This window comes from Cannabis sativa, chromosome 3 (genome assembly GCF_029168945.1).
Source record: "Cannabis sativa cultivar Pink pepper isolate KNU-18-1 chromosome 3, ASM2916894v1, whole genome shotgun sequence".
NCBI classification, from domain to species: domain Eukaryota; kingdom Viridiplantae; phylum Streptophyta; class Magnoliopsida; order Rosales; family Cannabaceae; genus Cannabis; species Cannabis sativa.
The window spans coordinates 41,870,415-41,886,441 of record NC_083603.1 but is presented as its reverse complement, the minus strand read 5'-3'; the positions used below and the strand labels follow the sequence as shown (position 1 = coordinate 41,886,441).

Below are 16,027 nucleotides of genomic sequence, written 5' to 3'. Positions count from 1 at the left end.
TAAGAAGATGAAGATGAAGATTAATCTCTCACTTTTCTAGAAAATAGTAGACTATATAATTTATTTTTTTAAGGTTAAAAAATAAAATAGAGAGGGAAAAGTGTGTGGTTATTATGTCTAGATGCATCATGAATATGACTCATATAGTAATTATTTTATTACATGACAAAGTTATCTCTTATGCTGCAAGAAACGAAATATATAAGCACAAGTATTTCATGTTAAGAAACTTATTACTTTTCTATGTTGAGAAAATTCTTTCATATGTTCTTACCTTAAAAGAAAAAAAAAAAAATGATTTGCGTTGGAATTATCTAAATTATTGTATTTGTAATTTTTAAGTACTTAATTTTTTTTCTTTTTTAATGTAGGGCTACACATCCGGCGGGTTTGATCGGGTTCGAGTTTTTGAGTTTCAGGTATATGCAGGGCCGGCCTTGAGCATAGGCAGGCTAGGCCTGTGCCTAGGGCCCACCTAGCTCAGGGGCCCAAAAAAATTTTATCCCCTTTTAAAATTACATATATTTTTTTTATCAATTTTAAAAAATATCACATTTTTTTCTAAATGAGGGCCCAAAAATTATTTTTTTCCCTATGGCCTACTAAATTTCAGGGCCGACCCTGGGTATATGGACTCACATACGAAACCCACCCATTTTAGCACCGGGTTTTAGAGGGTTCCGGGTCTGGGTTATACTAAGCGTATTTCAACAAGTTTTTCCCTGAATTCGAGTGTCGGGGTTGGGCTTACCATTTTAACTTAAAAAAAATTGTCCCATCATTATTTTTTTAATAAAATCATTAGACAATAAATACCAATACAAGATTAATATTTATTAGAGAGTTTATTACAATGAAAAAAAATCAAAATATATTACAATTCTATTATAAAATATAAATAATACAAGAACAGTATAAAAATTGATTAACTATATAGATGTTACAACAACATATAATACACTATATATATATATATATTCCATTTCTTATATATGTATATATATTATTTTTTTGTTATATATATATGTAATATAATATAATTTTTATGCATCTTCTTCTTCTAACTTTCTTATATATATATGTACATTTACTCACAACTTTGAATGTAGATTAGTAGGGAGCATTGTTGAGGATGTGCAGTTATATAGGTTAGTGGTTGGAGCTCTCCAATACCTCACAATCATATGGCCTAAAATCTCTTTCAATGTATATAACTGCACATCCTCAACAATGCCACTGCCAAAGGCAGAGAGTTGCAAATCACTTGTCATAGGAGTGTTCGAGTGTTTAGCACCTTGTATTTTGGTCTTAGCCAAAAGATCTTGAGCATACTTGATCTGAGAATGCATGTTTTCTGATGTGTAGTTAACCTCAACACCTAGAAAGTAACTCAACTTTTTAAGATCTCTTAGAGTAAATTTTTGATTCAGTGCTTGAACAAGTGAATCTATGGCTTGTTGGTTGTTGCCAATAATTAAAATATTATCCACAAAGACTAGTACAAGAATTGTACCTTGATGAAAATGTTAAATGAATAATGAAGTGTCTGATTTAGAAGTGGAGAAGCCAAAATGAATGCATTATTGGAGCTTCTTAAACCAGGCCTTTGGTGCCTGTTTGAGAGACCAGATAAAGCTTTATTGAGCTTGCATACTAAGTTGTTTGATGTTGGATCTTCAAACCCTGGAGGTTGAACTGTGTAAACTTCCTCGATTAAGTCTCCATTTAAGAATGCATTATTAACATCAAGTTTTCTTACAATTCAGTTTATGGATAAGGCTAAAGTAAGAACAACTCGAATGGTGATTGGTTTGACAACATGACCAAAAGTCTATGTGAAATCAAAGCCAGGCTGGTGAGAAAATTTCTTGGCAACCAATCTGGCTTTGTATGTACTAATAGTACCATTAGGATTCTCTTCTGTAGAACCATTTGCAGCCTAAGCCTATTGGTTGTTTGCCTTCTGAAAGTGGCACTAGGATCTAGGTTTTGTTCCTTATGAGAGAGAAAACATCACAGTTTTCATGGCACATAGCCACTTTTCTTGTTGAAGAGCCTCTTTAAGGGAGAGAGGTACTATGGAAACAAGAAAAGTTTTTGGTTTATGAATACTTGATTTGGATCAAGTTTGCATCTTATGAGTGGATATTTAAGGTACCATAAGTGATGAAACATCATAAACAAGTGTAGAACTAATTTTAGACAGAGATGCAGGTTGAGAAGTAGGAAGAAAATTAGGTGCATGACGTGGCGGAGGAAGAGACAATGCAACATGCAAAGGTGATTGTTCCCGTCCTGGAGGTGGAGACATTCTGAGCTACTGATGAGATCTTTGCAGACCTGAGGTTGAGGGAATATGAGGAAAGCCTAGTGGTGGTGAGAGGCTATGCTGATGTTGTTGTATGTGAGAGTGATGCTCAGGAGTGGCCTGTAAAAGAGTCTCATTAGTAATATTAGTAAAGTGAGCATTTGAATCATGGTAATTGGCACTAGAGGATGGCGATAAAGAAGATGATGGTGCATGAAAAGATGAATCATCTAATGTAATTAATGGAGGTTAGGTATAATGGGTTGGGATGAGTAGGGATACGAGAAGTAACAGTAGGATTGGTCACACGTGGAGAATTGGACATAAGTGAAATGACATATTTTTTGTAAAGGAATGAATGTTCGTAAAAAATGATATATAAAGATATGTATACTTGACTTGTGGAGTCTAGACACTTATAACTAAGAAAGGTACAAGGTTTTGATCTAAACTCTAACTTGTGTTTGTTGTATGGCCTAACATTAGGATAGCAAGTGCAACCAAGTGTTTGAAGGTGTTGTAATCTGGTTTGGTGATGTACAAGACTTCAATATGAAACTTATGATTGAGAATAGGTGTGGAAGCCTATTGTGGAGATGCAATGCAGTTCTAAAATCTTCATCCCAGAATTTAAGAGGCATAGAGGCTTGAGCAAGCAATGTAAGGCCATTTTTAACTATGTGTCTATATTTTCTTTCCGCTAACCCATTTTGCTCATGTGTGGTGGGGAAGGGATGCCTATGGATGACTCCAAGTTTAGTGAGAAATGGTGTAAAGGTTTTGTATTCACCCCCAATCAGTTTGAAGAGCTAATAATTTGGTTCCCAATTGTAGTTCAACTTTTGCTTGAAGTGTTAGAAAACTTTGAAGGCCTCATATTTTATTTTGAGCATATATATCCAAGTGAACCTACAATAGGCATCTACAAAGTGTATGTAATACTTATAAACATTTAAAGATAGGGTATGAGAGGGGGGCCGTAAATCAAAAACCACTAATTGAAGAAGAGTCGTAAACAGTGTTAAAGGCCTTAGGAAAAAGAAATTTGTGATTTTTCCCAAGAAAATAAGCAGTACAAACAAAATTAAAGTCTTTATTAGAAATGATTTTATTACAAGAATGGAGTACATGTTAGGATTTATGCTCTGAAAAGTCTATAAAGACATTTATAGTTGAACTTTTTATATATGCTTGAATGTTAAAATATTAATATTTTATATTGAATACTTTATATATAAATATCAAAAAATTATTTGTTCATATATGAGGTTGTGACTTGCATTGTATGAAGAATTAAGATCACTGACCATGAATAAAAATAGTCAATAACATTTAAAGTTATGAAATTTTTAATCAACGGATGCTATTACAGTTCACTGATGCTCGTTGTTCGATGCAAGCAATCTCGATTCAGATTATTGATATAGAAAGATATCTAAGTAAAGCTTCTGTATATGATAAATATTATATATGACATGGATCGATATGTAAGTAAGTTGTCTTCATCAAACATGTCGTTTACTATAAAGACCTAATTCATATAATAATGATTAATTAATAGATTGACCTAAATCATGAATAATCATGAACTCCTGTTCAAGTTATTAATTTCTTTGATTCACTCGTTAAATTTTCTTAGAAAATTCTTACAACTTCTATTTTGAAAAGCTAATAATGTAGATGGCTGGAAACTTGAATTACAATTATGTTAGTTCTTGTTAACACAAAATTTGGTTAACCAATAAATAAGTCTTTTCGTAATATGAACTTAGGATTTAAATAAATAATAATGGAAATAATAATAATAAATAAAGAAGATTTTTAACGTGATTTTGAAGCTAATTCTTCATAATCAACGAGTTCATCTTATTTTGGGATTTAATAAATGATATACATAATATAATGAAAGATCGGTATAATTCTCTCTTTTCTCAAAAATAAACTTTCTCCAAATTTGATGATGCCTCATATATGTTCATGGTATGTCTAGTTCATGTCCCAATGTAAAGTTTGACCCATTTGCACTAAGACGGTCTCAAAAACTAAAACCCTAGTTAGGAATGTCAACCTAGGCATTGGGTAAAATCTTAGGTGCCCAGGTTGACTTCTAGGTGCAAGTTCATGTAATTTTAGCTCTTAAGATATGTATTTGATTGTTCCATATCTTCATGGCACAGAATACTAAAAGATAGTGAGTTGAAAACGGGTTATTAAAGTCCAAACTTCTATTTTAGAGTTCTCGAAGTCAACCTCGGCACAGGGTTAGGGACCCCTCCCAGGTTGACTGCTATGACGCGAAACTACTCAACTCTGAGATGTCATCTTTCTTGCCACGTGTCACACATTGACGTCCACGTCACTAAGTTCCAAGTTAACAACTACATAATCTCACACACTCTCACTATATATAAATAAACCTTTTGAATACACATTATGAATACTCTTACAGTATTATACAATATGATGAATTAATAATATCTCTTTTTTGTTTTCTCTAAAATAGTGCTCATTGTAGTCATTTTTACACATTTTGGGTAATTTATAATGGCTTACTCAAAAGTCTTAAGAGTGTTTACTATTTTTATAGCAACTCTTACAACTACCATATATTAGCAATTTTTAGAGTAAGCATCTAGCAACATTTAGAGCAACTTAGTCTCATACAACCATGTTAGCAACTCTTCTAACAATAATATCAGCAACCAAATTTGATATAATAACCTGTTAGCAACCCTTACAGCAACTCATGCTAGTAATCTTTACAACAACTCAATCTCATACAACAACATATATTAGAAACTCTTACATCAACCTAATCTCATACAATAACGATTCAGGTTGCTCGTGACTTGAGTTGCGATTTAGATTGCAACTTCAATTGCAGTTACATTACGACTTGGGTTGTGCAGCTTCAATTGCAGTTGCATTGCAGCTTGAGTTGTGATTTAGATTGCGGCTTCAGTTGCAGTTGCATTACGTCGGGTTATGACTTATTTGAGTTGCAATTTTTGTTGCATAATAAATTGGCATGCGATTTGGATTGTGACTTGAGTTGTGAGTTATGTTGCAATTTTTTGACGGGATATCTCTATGTATTTTGGATTACGACTTGAGTTGCGATTCAAGTTGCGAATTAATTTGATTTAGGGTTGCAAAAAAGAAGGATGGAAGAGGAGTTTTTAAAGTGATTGAGGCGGTTTCAATATGATTGTCTATGAAACAAATTTAGTTTTGGCTACAAATCAAATATGAAGCAAAAAAAAAAAAAAAAAAATCAGGTGAGGGAATATGGCAAAAAAAAAAAAAAAAGGGGGTCTTGCTTCTTCTTTTGTTTACTAATGAAAATTATTCAACTATTTATTGTTTATAGTGGCTGAATTAAGCTTCTAAAAAATCACAAACAAAAAAAAAATCACATACTTAAAACTTTTTTATTACTACTTTATTACTATTATAGGACTTCTAAGTTCCAATCCAAGTTAAAAAAAAGTCCATAATTTAGAAAGAAATAAGTTAAAAGATATGGATGACTTTAGAAATATAGGCCTTGATCAATTTGTCCAATTTCCATGAAACATTTATGATAGGGATTGATTTCACCCAATACTAGCCTGCTACCCCTACATGTCAGTGAAATTGAAAAATTACAGAAAAGTCAAAAATGACAATAAAGAATATTGTATAAATAAAAATGAATATTGTAACCTAAAACTAAAATAATAAGTCAATTATAAAAATGAAAAAAAAAATCGTCAAAGTGAAAAAAAAAAAAAAAAACTTGATAACATTCGTACAAATGGTAATTTCCCATTATTATATACCTATAAATTTATTAACAAAATTATTTTTTACAAAAACAAATTAGTAATTATACATTGATGTTGTTTTGTAAAAGTTCTGGGTCCCATCTCAAAATTTTCTACCAATTTTCCTCTCTTCACTTTTCCTTCCAACCAAACAAGCATTTTTATAAAATGAGAAATTATTGTACACATGCTAATAACATGGCTCACGCATTAATAATGTAAAATAGTATAACATCGACATTAATTAAGTAAAATTTAGTGCTAGGGGTGTTCATAAATAGCCGATCCAATTTAATTTGCACGATCCAATTCAATCCAATCCGCAAAGTGCAGATATCCGCACTTGTGCGGATTGAATTGGATTGGAAAATTCAAAATCCGCATTTGTGCGAATTGGATGTTGATTGACATATAAAAGTAACCGATCAAATCCAATCCACACATCTTTATAAAAAATTAAAAAATATATATATACAAATAATATTTTAATGTAAAAAAAATAGTAATTTAACCGTTTAATATATATAATACAATTATATTTCAAAACTTAATAGATAAAATATATATTCTTTATACATCTAATTTTTTTTTCTTCATTTGAGTTTGTTATTTATTATTTATTTTAATGTGTTGTTGGAAACATAAAATAATTGTAATTTATTTTATTTTGTTACTAGTTATGAGAAAAAAATATTTTTTTTCATAAATATTAAATAATTTAATATTAAAAAGTAACCAATCCAAAATAACCGATCCAATCCGCACTTTTGCGGATTGGATTGGATTTGAGCCATTGTGCGGATTGAATTGGATCCAAAAAATGAAATCCGCACTTAGTGCGGATCAGATGCACTATGAACAAAATAGTGCGGATTGGATTGGATAAACACCCCTATTTAGTGCACAATTTGATATATACTTTGGAATGAAATTGTGTGCAAATTTCACACTAATTTTGAAAAAAAAAAGTGTACTATTACAGATTAGAGATGCTGTAAGATAAAAATTTCACCAACTTTTACTTTATTTCACATCTCTCATCAGGAAAGAATTTGTTCTTTAAAAAGAAATATATTCTGTAACAAGCTCCCAGTTACCATTACATCTTTATATATTATCAACTTAAAAAATAAAACAAAACTTTAAAAACCTTTATCTTATGATGATTATAACACTTAAATTTGTCTATATATAAATATATAAATATATACTTTATTTCTCGTTTTGTTTCTGTAGAGATATACAACAATAAAGAACATTTTTTGTTATGATTTTATTAGAGCTAAAAATAGACCTATAATTTGTTTTTTAGTACTTGAGTTGAGCCGCCTTCATTTACTTATTGACTATTCTCAAAAGTCAAATCCTAAATGCAATTTGGATGTACTTCATCACCAACTTGAACCCATATATCATTGTCTTGTACTTGATCTCCATCACTATTCTCATATCTCAAAAGTATCCCAAACAAGATCTTTCCCTGCAATAATATTGTAACACACACATATATATATATACATATATATACTAATGAGAAACAAAAACAAAAATTACAACACTAGAACTATTATTAGTCTATCATATCATCACTACTAACCTTGTCCCTCCTATATGATGCTAAAGTAGCCAAAGGTTCATTTGATTTTTGTACTTGTCCATCTCTATGAACAATGTTGATCATTTGACAACGATTGCATCCACCTAAAGACTGAAAACAAAAAGCTCTTTATTTCTAAAAAATGTTTGGCAATGTTGGTATTAGTTGTTATGCAAATGTAACATTTAAGCAATTTATTTGGTAACTTACACTGAAATATTTGTTCCGGATTCTGAGATTTTTCCACCCATCTTCAGCATATGGTTCCCCTCCGGATATGACTAGGTTAGGCCGAAATCTCATTGGATTGACTTTGAATGAAGCTCCTTCAGTACCCTTTTGCACATCTCCTGTAATCAATTAACAAGAGGCAAAAGTTTTAGATTTAGTAGTCAAATAAACCAGGACCATGTCTGAAATTTTGATGTTTCGGTATCATGAGAATGCATCGAAAGGTGTGTGCATGGTAGGTATAATGGCCAATGGCTACAAAACAAGTTCAAATTTATAGAACCACAGAAGTACTTCCTTTGAGAGCCCTGCAATGTGGTTCATTTCCGAGTCGGGAGAGTAGATCTTGAACCAAAATTCAGTTAGCAAGCAGGGGGAGAAAGAAAAAGAAACAACTACTAATAATAATATCACCAGATAACTCCAGATATCCCTATACATCAAGTCATATAGACAAATCAATGCACATTGGAAAATGTATTTATTGACTATCATGTGAGAGAGGAAGAGTGTAGTAATATACATACTTGTACTTATTCTGTTGTTGAGATCAAATATGCTTTCTTCTGATATTAATAAGAACTGAGCTTCATTTGCAAAATTTGATATACTTTGCTCAGCTATGCACATGCCAATGTTTTTGTTCTTATTCATACAAAAATTGTAATTGGAACTAGAACAGCGGGATAAAGTGCATGGTCGGTCAAGGGCAGTGCTGAACCAACTATTGACTTCATTGTCGTAACCTTGAACTTCACATCTAATGAGAAAAAATGTAAGTTCAGCTATGAAAGGGGACTTGTAATATAAATTGAGATGAGGACTGATTTTAAACATGAAATATATTGCATTCAACACTCTTTCCAGTCATTATTTGAAAGAGAAAATTGGGAATTCATTCTCAAACAGCAAGAATTTAAAGCACACCAATCGTTAATGAATTTTCGATGATATTACATAAATCCAAACGGTTCAGCTCAACGAGTTTCATGGAGATACAGTGATCACCTAAAGACAAAGTTCTTTAGCATATCAGAGTCAGTCATAGTTTGTCAGGATACTCTTAATTACTAGATATCTGAATGTTTTAAACTCTGCAACTCATTTCTTATGAAAATCATGTATAAGGATCATATGCTTTAAGCAAAAATCACTTGTTATATAACACATTGTACCTTACCTCTGCCCGTGGACATTAATTTCATTTCTCACACCATTATCTGAATCTGAAATAAGTTTGATAGCCAGCCTCACTTTACAGCGTGGGGACTCTACATACAATATTCCAAGATTGAGGTCGACAAAAGTACTTACAAAGCACATTTCAGGGACCTAGAAATTAATTTCAATGAATAAAAACACGGATATCAACCATGAGGTAAATTGGACTTATAAACAAAATAAAGTGACCCTAGCTATATATTAAATAAGTTTCCAAGTACACAATATGATTAATAGATCCGAAACTGTGTGTGCACAGAAGAACGTAAACTTTACCTTCTTTTGTGTAAGAACTTCACCAGTAAGGCTTGTAAGAAGCCATTCACGGTCGTACCGTAGACCTGCACACAATCACAGTAGGCTATAATAAAAGTATATTTGAATCACTGGTAGTTGAAAACCAATGGTTGTAAGATGCATAATGCTTCAACAAAAGACAAAGTAGGTGTAGAAATGTCCTCGATAAAGAATATACCACTTGTGTTTCTTGAAATTTATTGACACAGGAAGTGGAGTAAACGGTTATGTATGTATGTATTTGTTTCCCTCACATTTTAAGAAGTTGAATACAAATAAAACGATCAACCTCTGTCACTTAGCAAGAAAATCATTTTTGACTGAATTCTCAAGTGTGTGTACATCTTTCTTTTCCATTTTTCTAATCTTTTATTCTTACTACTGCCAAAAGTACAAATTTTCAGACTTTATCACATTTGATTCAAGTCACAATGGCAGGCAAGATATGCACCATGGTTAAAAGAAAGTAGAGAAGGACTACCTACCATTATTGCTTAGAGGCCAACTTTCTGCGCTAAATCCTGCACATGATTTGATTGGGTAGATAATAATAGATCTGAGGCCAATTTTAGCAATTGGGAGTCTGGCTTCATCATCTATGAGAGAATTAGATGTCAAATACAATTATATATCACAAAACACAGCAAGCATTTAAGCATTCATGTTTCATCACTTCACTTAGATTATATAATTCATACTGCTAAGTTAAAAAATAAAACAATAGAACAAAAAGCAGCTCCATGGCCTCTATGTGCTACACTTGCACACTTCCAACTTATATTACCAACATTCATCAATAGAAGATAATGAGGTAGAGCATATAATGAACCTTTCTTGTACAATCTTGCAGTTTGCTTTGGTAATGCTACAAAGGAATCTTTAATGAAATCAACAAATTTCTGCAAATACAAAGAGAACAAAAGGTCCATTAGACGGAAAGAATACTAACGGCCAAGATGAACTTCTTTTGATATGTATTCATTGCATCCTACAAAAGCATAATTAGCAAGTGTCCTACTAGATGAAATCACAGTTTCTAATATGTTTATATATTGACCTCAATTCACAACTAAAGTTTAAATATATGAAACTGAAGTGTAGTACTTTACCTTGGCATCTTCGTATGTTGACATATAGCCAAAGGACACTCTCACTGCTCCAGTTGGCTTCCCATGAACTATGTCATAATCATCCCAGCAAACATGGCCAGCCTAAAAAAACCAAATACAACTATCAACAATGTATGCCATTCGGATACTAATATAAGCATTAGAAACATACACAAAATACAGCAATGATGAAAGTTACTGATGAAGACTCTGAGTTACCTCAATATTTGAGAGAAGATCCGTGTGAGATAATCCAAGATATTTTGCACATGCACCAGGGTTGCAAAAACAACCTGTCTATAGAAGAGTGGGGTTAGCGCACCGCCACTGTCATTCAAATAGAGTCATACTGCTTACTTTTAGAGTAACAATAACAAAGGTGATTGCATACAGAATCTTCTGTTAAAAAAGTGAGATTAAAATAGTATTAAACAAAAGGGTAATAATTTGCATCGTTAATAAAACAATGCGAAATATATCTAGAGACCCAAACCTCAAAATCTTAGAGAACGACAAACAACAAAAGCACTTCAATAGTAATAAGTACTGCAAGGGAATTATGTAACATATATTGACTCATAATGGCAGCCATATCAGTTATGCAATATCAGAGTACCATGCCTATAAATTGTTGTTCGCAAAGGCGTTTTCCACTAGACTAAATAAAGCAATACTTGGAATCAATTTTGTATGCAAAGGCAAGAGGGGAAAACAAATAAATATGTATCTAATATATGAATTTAAGAATTGATAACTATGGAAGAAAGCAAGTTAGAATTTCTGACTCGTACCCGTAATTGGATTCCTGACAAAGATGCTAGTTTTTCAACTTCACGGTATCCATACCAAGAACCATCTGGCCTTTTCAAATTGAATGAGATTATTGGGCCAAGTTCATGATGTAAAACCTAACAAAATAAGGTTCATATGTAAGATTGGTTTCCATTGCAAACCAGAAAAACTGACCCCAAAAGAAAAAAGGCATGAGGAAATAAAATAAAAGCACTTAAAATTAAAAAATGGCCAGATAAAAATATACTAAATAGAATTACCTAGCCCAAAATAATAATCCATATTCTGAAGTTTTTACACAATCCTAACATGACAAATGATAAGCGAGACATTCAATTAGATTTAGTACTTCAAACAATTATATCTTTCCCATCACTCCACTCATTAAAGAGTTGATCTTTAGTCTATATCCTACCATGTTACTTCAGCAAGATAGTACTTGATTTACAGTGTGTGTGAGCATGTGTGATATTTAATTACTTCCAACCAACCTTTGATGCTGAAGTTCCATAAAGTTTGCAAACGCTGATTCCATTTTCATGTTGTAAGGACAGTAGTACCTTTCGCACATACCTAGCGAGTGAGGTTGTATGCCTTCAAAGAGAAAAATGTTCAATAAACTTTAGAGCATGCTTATTTTACTATTAGACCATATACAGTATAAATAAATACATACAAATGTCCATATATGTAAAAGGAGCATTGAGTTTTTAGTGCATTTGCTGATACATTGATCTTTGGCAAGAAAACTATGGTGCAGACTGTTGGAAGAAGACATTTGTTCTTTGTGTTATAGTATTAAATTATGAGTGGCTTTATGGTTTGATGATACTAAAGAATTTTAAAATCTACTGTTTTCAGATTTGGGGAGAGGGTGGAGTTCTGTCCTTCAATTTTTATTTTCTATATATGGGGGCATCATACCCCTGAATTTTGTTCATACTGATTTATGATTATAAGCAGTTCCTGTTTCTTAAAACAAAATGCACAAATACATACATTAAGTGTATATCCAATAGTCTGTGAGCATATACTTACATATGGATATCAGTGACTGCATGTACATACATTTGTTGAGTTAAGAGGAAAGCATCAAGAAGAATCACAGTAACTAACAGAAGAGGAAAGAAGGTGCATGCATGTACACAAAAGAAGAGTTCATTTTTGTCATTAGAGACTTAATGGAAGAATGAAGTAAAACTTTATTACTTACTGGTTTATGGCAGAAATGGTAAGGGAATTGAGAATTTTAAACCCATGGCTAAGAGATGCAATGCTTAGAAAAGAAACGGTCCCATCCTCAAACAGCTCCTCAATGCCTTTTCTTCTTATAACAAAGTCAATATCAGCAATAGACGCAGCAACTGTGCCTGTAATATCTTATTACAGTTAGCATAGGTATTAATTAAAGAATTATTAATCTCTTTTTATAAGTAAATAAAATAAAGCATTGATTAAGAGCAAGATATGCAGAAACCAACCTCCACTAAAGTAGGTCTTCTTCAATAATTTTGCAGCATCTGTCATTAGATGATGAAAACGCGACTTATAAATAAGCATAAGGCTATTATACATAGATATTATATCCAGCCAAATCGAGGATAAAAAAGAGAGAACAAAGACCTAAAGCCAATAGGTTAGAAAAAAAACTAAAAACTAAATTTTCATAAGAGAAGCTCACTGCTTACCATTTCGAACAATGAGAGCTCCAATTCCAGTTGGATACCCAAATAGCTTTATCCAAAAACATGTGCATACAAACAAAAACAGAAGCTTAAGCATCAAATTAAAAGAAAACAGTTTCTTAGAGTGAATTCAAAAAGATACATAGAGAAATACCTTATACATAGATAAAACAACAAAATCTGCTGAATACTGGGATAAATCTGGTGGTTCCGTAGCACCTCCTTTTGCAGCATCAATCAAAACCATCCAATGCCCACTAATTGTGACACAAAAAGAAAACAAAGACACTAAATTAAAAAGTACTACACAGTTATTATGCTCACTTATCTATCAGCAAATCTATTGAATGCAAGAAAAACACTCTCAGCTTAAGAATATGGTATGATTTATATACTTGCAGAACGGCGAGCCTTCCAAAATTCTAGCAGAATCTTCTTTCATCCTCTTCACCAAATTAAGGTTGAACCTCGAGCCTGAGAAATTGCATTCTGATGGAAAGGCAAATAAGTTATACGCATTACCTGCACAAGTTAAAAGTACATGATGAAATTAATTGCCGGATCATAATATGGTTTGTAAGAAGCCCCAGAGCATTATTTACCAACTTCCAAAACAGTCCATATGTAAATCTGAAATAACAGACCAAAAATGAGTCTGTCAATATGCAAATTTGATAACAACTAGGTCATTCTAGAAGTAATTATTCTGTCATCTTCAGCTATAATCAGCTATAAATCATAAGTGCCAAAAATTGAGTGAAAGAAACCTATGCAGCTTTTCACCTACCTATAGAATATTTCTGTGTTGATTATGAATTTCTTAAAGGTTTATAGTCACCCAAAAAGCCAGAACACATTGATTCCATCAAATATAGTCAGAATCTATCATCTACAATCGCATAACTATTAACCTATAGCTTAACTACAACAACTCACTGCTAGGTATAATAGGCATCAAAATTTCACAATTCAAATCCCTTCTATGGTAACTTACCTGTTCGTTCCTCCTGAAGAAATTTAGCCTCATTTCTCCGTTGTACCTGGTGCTGTAATATTCTCATAGATGTGCTATCATGTGCATCCTCTTCAATGTCTATTGCAAAAGCTGCAGCTCCTTGTTTTAAAGCATATCTAAAGCTTATTAAGGGCTACAAACCAAGAAATCCCAAATTCATAGTAAAATGAAAAGGGAAAGGATACAACAAGATCAAAGGATTCATGATTGGGGAAAATAATAGAGGTAAGATCATACCCTACACTGCACACCAAAAAGTTTGACACTCTATCTTTGTTAGGAGATTTAAAATAAAAACAAGTTAGTATAGGAATCATAGGATACTCTCTAATCCCAAGGACACTATTGTGATTCTCAATTGTGTACATATAACAACTTTCATGACTCCATGGAAAAGCCTCTCCTACCAACTTCAAAGCCGCAGTCGCCCCAGATGTGAATATGCAGCTGTACTCTTTAGGAGAAGCTTTGCAAAAGTCCAGTACCTGTATGAGAGAAAAACAAAAGGTCTAACAATAACCACAGCTCATACAATACAAATTGTCATTCACACAGTTTCCCTACTCTGGCACAGAGAATCTTCACAATCATTATTTTTATACACTCACAGACTACAATTGTAAAGCTGAATTCTTGGAGTATCATAAGGACTTGGAATTAACACAAAAAAGTAAAAGAGAACGAAACACAAAAGAATAGTACCTGTTGACGGGCTTCCCTAACTATATCAGAAGTGGCAGAGCTAGAATCACTTTGGCTATCTATATTTCACTTAAGGATCTCAACAGAATAGGAACATGAACAATCTGAAAGAATAGGAGTACAGCCCTTAATGAAAAACATTAGCACCACAAGAATGAAGGTGAAAACCATCACAATGGAATTAATTAGTAATTATAAAAAACAATGAGTGGATACAAACGCAAAAAACATAAACAACTCCTAAAACCTTCATATAATCAAGAACTATAAGAATTGAAAATGAATGAGAGTAATGAATTTTGACTTAAATTGACATGAATGACCCTAAAAATGTGAAAGTACCCAGCTCCAGACCCAGAACCAATTTGAAAGAAAATTCAAATGCTATCATATTAAGGACCTGTGCAGTCACTAAATTAACTACCAAATCAATAAAATTACAATTCAGAAGGATACGGGGATTTCCATAAACATTGGAAGAGAGATCTTTAAAGATTGCTTCCATTTGCAACTCAGAGTACAAAGTAGCTCCAGCATGATCCAAATATACAAGACCTAGCATTCCAAAAAGAAAAAAAACACCAATTAAACAAAAGAAATCAATTAAAAAAACTGAATTTTCTTTCCAATTTAATCATAAGTAAGAAGAAGAAAATGTAATCATGAAAAAGTAGATGAGGAGTGAGTGACCATCTAATCGTTTGAAGTGGGTAGCTCGGATTTCGTCAATGGTATTGGGAGAGTTGGGGTAACCATAGAGGTCCTTGAAGTCTTTGAGAAAGGAATCCTTGTGGGAATCCATAGGTGTAGTTGTACAACAAATTCAGAGTGAGAAGAGATAAGAGGAGAAATGGGAACTTAGCAGAGTGAGTTTGGTTACGTGAAATAAATTACATATCCAAACCAAAGTGTTATATAAATATTAGAAGAAGAAGATGATGACAGGACATGACACGTGTGTTTTGTTTACATAGCCACGTGTATCATATCAATTTTTAAGAGAAGTGTATAATTCCTCCTCTCTAAAAATTTTGACTTTGGATAAAATGATTTTTTTTTTCACACTCAATTATCTACTTACTTACATTTCATTTTCTAAATTAATTGTTAGTGGTAAAATCCTCTAAATTATTAGACTATTAATAAATTTAAATTTTCAACTATTTTCACACCCAATTACCAACATAGAGTCCGGGCTGACCTTAGACATAGACAGACTAAGCTCACACTTAGAACTCACTCATTTTAAGGGCCCAAATAAAGA

The 16,027-nt window shown here is 32.4% G+C and overlaps 1 protein-coding gene across 3 annotated transcripts; it reads right to left on the bottom strand.

Moving 5' to 3' along the window:
* Window positions 1–7,255: 7,255 nt before the first annotated feature.
* Window positions 7,256–15,671, bottom strand: LOC115710004 (molybdenum cofactor sulfurase). 3 transcript variants are annotated; one of them, XM_030638292.2, is made up of 22 exons: window positions 15,454–15,669; window positions 15,220–15,318; window positions 14,764–14,822; window positions 14,386–14,546; window positions 14,041–14,177; window positions 13,442–13,568; window positions 13,201–13,303; window positions 13,050–13,095; window positions 12,843–12,881; window positions 12,575–12,731; window positions 11,853–11,955; window positions 11,361–11,477; window positions 10,789–10,866; window positions 10,570–10,671; window positions 10,290–10,359; window positions 9,946–10,056; window positions 9,440–9,504; window positions 9,123–9,274; window positions 8,470–8,702; window positions 7,922–8,061; window positions 7,712–7,822; window positions 7,256–7,594 (listed from the first exon to the last, which is right to left on the bottom strand). In XM_030638292.2, the coding sequence occupies exons 1-22, from the start codon at window positions 15,563–15,565 to the stop codon at window positions 7,481–7,483; spliced, it is 2,436 nt and encodes an 811-aa protein (XP_030494152.2). In that variant the 5' UTR covers window positions 15,566–15,669; the 3' UTR covers window positions 7,256–7,480. The 3 variants fall into 3 exon arrangements, with proteins under 3 accessions (XP_030494152.2, XP_060967881.1, XP_030494154.2); XM_030638294.2 differs by lacking the exons at window positions 7,256–7,594; window positions 7,712–7,822 and having other exon boundaries at window positions 8,024–8,375; window positions 15,454–15,671; XM_061111898.1 differs by lacking the exons at window positions 14,386–14,546; window positions 14,764–14,822; window positions 15,220–15,318; window positions 15,454–15,669 and adding an exon at window positions 14,247–14,377.
* Window positions 15,672–16,027: the final 356 nt, after the last annotated feature.

What these genes read in the sequence shown, in the direction of transcription:
- LOC115710004 (XM_030638292.2), bottom strand. Translation starts at nt 15,565, where the DNA reads ATGGATTCCCACAAGGATTCCTTTCTCAAAGACTTCAAGGACCTCTAT. An exon ending in TTGTTTTATCTATGTATAAG is followed by an intron (nt 13,096 to 13,200) that starts GTATTTCTCTAT and finishes TTTTGGATAAAG; the next exon opens with CTATTTGGGTATCCAACTGG. An exon ending in AAGTTCTTACACAAAAGAAG is followed by an intron (nt 9,275 to 9,439) that starts GTAAAGTTTACG and finishes ATTAATTTCTAG; the next exon opens with GTCCCTGAAATGTGCTTTGT.